The 5000-nt window shown below is 45.4% G+C and overlaps 2 protein-coding genes across 2 annotated transcripts in view; both read right to left on the bottom strand.

The window, feature by feature from the left end:
- LOC137438878 (uncharacterized) overlaps nt 1–2334 on the bottom strand; it is a 2433-nt gene extending 99 nt beyond the window's left edge. Inside the window, exons 1-3 of the mRNA XM_068134321.2 lie at nt 1340–2334; nt 963–1186; nt 1–799 (exon numbers count right to left, since the gene is read on the bottom strand). The exon at nt 1–799 is cut by the window's left edge and continues 99 nt beyond it. Of these exons, the coding sequence (XP_067990422.2) occupies nt 265–799; nt 963–1186; nt 1340–1903 (1323 nt within the window). The 5' untranslated portion in view covers nt 1904–2334 and the 3' untranslated portion in view covers nt 1–264. The remainder of the gene's footprint in view (nt 800–962; nt 1187–1339) is intronic.
- ADAMTSL2 (ADAMTS like 2) overlaps nt 1–5000 on the bottom strand; it is a 123185-nt gene that overhangs the window by 69643 nt on the left and 48542 nt on the right.

The following is a 5000-nucleotide window of genomic DNA, read 5'->3' as shown; positions in this document are numbered from 1 at the left end:
GTTAAAATGTTGAAGTTCAACTCCCGTGGGAAACCCAGAAAAAAAGCTGTTGAATTCGGGTACCGAAAAATTATTTTCGAGAATTTTTATTTTTTTAAATCGGCCCTTAAGTAACTTATGAGGGGTCAAATAAGGGTTTTTCATGATTCTGAGTTGATTGTTAACATTTCTATTTTCACTTTTACATTTACACACAAAGTAGCTTTTATTTCACATACATATATAATACTCAAGAGTTATTTCTCATTCACAATGTCAGAAGTTTCAACAGTCATTGTCTATGTCTTCTTCAGACTCAACAACATCATGACTGCAGTTTCTGCATGTAATGCCATTACAGACTCCACAGGCCGAGATGCACGTGACCCCATTCTTCTTGCAGCTGCATCGCCGGTTGCTGCAATCTCCATGACAATTACAGCTCGTGAACTGCAATAGCTCCTCAGGAGCCGTGGGGTCCAGTGTTGGAACTGGCTCATACCCATGCACACCTATTGTCCATCCATAGTCACTGGGGTTCAGAGACATGCTCTGTAGAAGGATCCAGTCCCGGGTCTGCAGGTAGGCACGGAGTGAATGTTGTGCACCTGCACCCTCTGTTGGAGGTAGAGTCTCTGGTTTGATCACTCCTGCCGCTGCCTTCCTTGAGAACATGTTGTACCGAATTTCACCCAATGTAGTATCTCGTCCATGGTAAATGTACTTGAAAATCGCAGTACCAGCCTGAATCACTGTTTCCTTGGTGGCTTCTGTGTCAAGGAAGATGTCGATGTACTCAGCCGCGTCCCCTTCGCAAAACCTAAAAAAAAGCACCAGGTCTATGTCAAGTAAAGTATAATGTAAAACAGAAATAAAATTATTATTATTTTTAACATTTATACTATGATGACAATGATTATAATTATTATTATTATTAGTATTAGTATTATTTGCCGACGTAATAGTAGTATTATCATTATTACCTGGCAAATAGAGTTGTTTTCCCATGACCAGCGATTGCAGAAACCGTATCACACCCCGTGAAGGCGTGACAGAAGAGCAGGTAGCTCTTCTGTGTTTCGGAGAGAGATTCTTTGATCTTTCGGACGTCATAAGAGCCGTTTGATGTGGTTAAGAAGAGTGGATGGTGGCTGTCTGAGCTATGGTGCACCAGCATTACCAGCACGTCTGCATCTTCTGCCCGCACCTGAAAATATAACAACATGTACAAAGCATAATGAACCGTTCAAGAACAGATTTAACTTTTCAACAGTGTGAATTCTCTTATTTTTAAATTACCCCATCTCCCCCCGGGCTCCATCCAATAGTTATACTAACTGAAGACACAAATGGTACTGACCTCAACAGAGCCATCTGAAGCAGCAGCCAATGCCTCTCTCACAATTGAAGTGTCAGCATCATTGTCACACTGCTCCACAGTGATGTGATGTTTTCGGAAGGTTGAAGAGAGAAGGTGGATGAGCTCACTCTTGTTATGAGTGTTGTCCAGAAACTTTGCTCTTGGGGTCCAGTTGGACATATCCGGTCGAATCTGGAGATTACAGCAGGAATTCTTGGTACGCCGGATGTGGTCGTGATCTTTTGGTGATCTGCTGTAGCCATCAAAGACCACAATGATCTTCTGGGAGCAGCGGCCCAGATACTGCACGTAGCTCAGGTAACTGTTGGCGATCTCCTGCCAGGTCTGACGTTGTTCCCACTTCACCATGTAGACAAGCCATCCGCCATCAATTACGAGGGTGCAGCAGGGTTGGTTAGTCAAGTCAAGTGGATCAGTTAACGCCTTCAGGCTTGTATTTGAAAAGTCTGCCTTGTTTGCCTTGTTCATCTTCTGATCTTTGTTGCTGAACAGGGACAATGGGAAGGGAGTCAGCTCATACTGTAAGCTTGTCTCAACTGTCATATCCCGCTGGGTGAAAGGTTGAACAACTTTAGTGAGTCAAGGTGAATCTTTTTCTCGTTGACCAAGGGAAATTTTCTTCGTGATGACAGGGCTTTTATCTTTGACTTGACATCCATGGTCGACGTCACTGACTGTCCATCCAGCTTGATCTGCATCTCCATCCCAACTTCAGCTGCTCTCTCAGCATTGACTGCGTCATCTCCAGTGCTTGTGAATCTTGTTGAGAAAGACACGAGCAACTCCTTGTCTCTATCGTTGTCGAATGGCTTGATCTCCTCAAACCATTTTAGGACAAGTTCAACTGCCTCTGCATCTCGCTTCATCTGTGTCTTGGCAAGGTCTCTGTGGACTGGAACATGTTTACTGACGTCCTCCTCCATCCGCCGGTTGACATCAGACAGGTGACTGAGGGTGAGCACCCAGCATTTGTGGCCAGAAAAACGGTTTCTCATTCTTCCTCTGCTCAGTCCACCTTGTGACTCGGCTGCCTTCATTAATTTCTGCTCAATGCAAATGTCACACCATGTGCCGGACCACTCATGACTTGAGTAATGGACAACGTGGTTCCCGTGGGCAGTGAGACGTTCTAAGGTGTCTTTGTAAGCAGGCAAAGTTTCTAGTTCCTTCATGAGTTGACAGTACAGCCGTGCGCCCTTGGCATACTGATGATGGCCTGCAGCGGCAAAGATGTGAAGCATCTTGGTAACAATGCAGGACAGATGCCCATTGTGGTCTGCAAGTCGCTCGGTTCTGATAAAGACCTTGATCACATCTACCATGTGGTGGTACTCCACCCAGAGTGCAGGTGTTCTTCCTCCTTTTGCGAGTCGTTTGAAGGTTTCTTCAAACCTTTGCTCAAACACTGGCACTACTGGGTCTGAGTGTCTGGCTCCCATCTTCCCATCAGCCACCTTCTCCATGAAGGTCTTCATGTCACCACGCTCCTCCTCAGTGAAGGCAAGTTTCATGATGTGTTGATAGATGGCTGCATCGATGAGGAGGTGAACACGGATTGCCTTGTCAAAACATCCTCCATCCATGATGTGGTTGGCTGTCGTACTTCCAGGATAGATCAACTGGATCACATCTAGTAGTCCAGAATCTTCCATGATGTTACCCATTGATCCAAGATAAGACTTCAGCAGGTGAAAACCACCCAACCTTGGAATGACGGGTAGATTTGCCTGCTTTATTATATTCACAGCCTTCAGCCAAATCGGAAGATCAAAGGTCACTATAGCGACCCCAGCGCGCCGTATGCACTATTTCAGAGTGGTGAAGATGGTGTTGAGGTCATTAGGGTCTCCTTCAATAACTGGGAGGAACTCGATCTGTGTGCTCTGCTTTGCATCATTAGCATGGATTCTCTTCATCCAGCCATTCCAGTTGGAGTGTGGGAACTCAGGATCGTTGGCTTTGATCACCCACCCCGCTGCCCAGAGTGTGTCACCTGGAGTGAGGAGTGGCTGATCATGAGCCAGGGAGGAGGAAAGCTCAGCGAGGGGGAGAAACATGATCGCGTTCGTTCCTATCTGTTTCCTGTTCGTAAATGGAATAATCTTTACTTCAGTTCCTCTCAGGATCTTAGCTTTGTCGAGTGCCTTCAACTTCACCCGGGGGAAAGCTGCTGTTGTCTGTGGATCTGGCAAAGGTGGTGCCGGAGAGGTGACTTCGATCCAACTCATTGAGTGAAAGGGAGTGTTTCCGTGAATAGAGACAATGTTTAAATCTATATTGTCTCCAACAAACTGAGTGACTGCATTGTTTGTTTCCCCAACCTCCATAAAGACCACCTGATCATTACTTGACAATTCACTTTCACTGGCTGGCACTTTGGCTGTCATCACTGATTGATCCTCAAGCGCAGCATCAACCGCAATCTCATCATTGATCTGTTCATCGGTTTCCTCCACAATGGTGTCAAGAGTGCCAGAGTATCTGGAACATCATCTCCACTCCTACTATTAAGGAAGCAGTATTTGTAGTTTTGTGTCTCCGTGTAAGACTCAGTGTATCCCAGCCGGTGGAACTTGTTGAGCATCCATTTTGACCCAAATCTATGATCAAGTTGTATGGCAAGCCCCATTTGGTGTGGCAATACTCTAGACCGAGGTCGACAGGCCTTAATAAAATTCTGCCCCCAAACGGCAACTCTTTCGTCTGTCTTGACAATCGGTCTCAAGAACATCTGAAGGCTTGCAGGAACAAGTGTCAGCTGACTATCGATGTCAGTCATACTGTGTGTGGTGGGGTATGACTTTGGACCTAAATCAATCACGGCAATATCATTGGATATGAACTTGAGTGCCGTCTTTATGATCTGAGTCTTCTCATCTCCATGGTCAAGATTAGCATGATGCCCTCGCAGAATATTGTCAGTGCCATCTTTGAGACAGAGTACATCTGCCCTTCTTTCCTGTGTTGTGAAATACAAGGTGTCTTCGTATTTCTCTAGAAGTTTTATCTTTAGCCAATGCTTTGAATAAGAAAGGCTCTTCTCTGGTGACTGATCAAACTCCTGCAGCTTTTCATGGACTTGGTCCATGTTCATTACCCCATGCTCTAATTCTGAGTCTAACCATTCGCAGAATTCAATAAAAACTGCCTCTCGCTCCTCATCAATACTCCTCTGTCCTCTCTTCCTTTTTCCTTCCTCATCAGTCTTGGACAAACTGTCACCTCTCGCAAAAATAAGTTTGCATCGCATATGGTACAGTGTTTCTTCTGCTACCAAGTCGTTGATCCCTTCCAGGCGTCCAGTGACTTCAGTGCCCCAGTCATCCCCGCGACTCCGTGCTGTCTTCAGCAAGCTTGCCTTCAGTGTATCTGCAGTCAAATTATCTGGCACTCTGTATTTCTTTCTAGCTTGTGCTGGATTATTTTTGTAGAGCTGGGCTGGTTGGTTGCAAAGAATGCATACATCCTTATACAGGAGGTCAACTGACTGTGATCTTCTAGAACTGCAGCCAGTTGATGAACTGAACTCACAAGTAGTGCGTCTTCTCTTCAACTTTGATGACTCTTTCTCTGCCTTTGATGCTTGAGCTGACTTCTTGGTGGTTGCAACAAAGTTGTTGTACAGATCATTTTTACACTT

This window comes from Myxine glutinosa, chromosome 13, assembly GCF_964187855.1.
Source record: "Myxine glutinosa chromosome 13, kmMyxGlut1.1, whole genome shotgun sequence".
Classification (NCBI taxonomy): Eukaryota; Metazoa; Chordata; class Myxini; order Myxiniformes; family Myxinidae; genus Myxine; species Myxine glutinosa.
The sequence above is the reverse complement of the archived record's forward strand: the minus strand, read 5'-3'. Positions and strand labels throughout refer to the sequence as shown.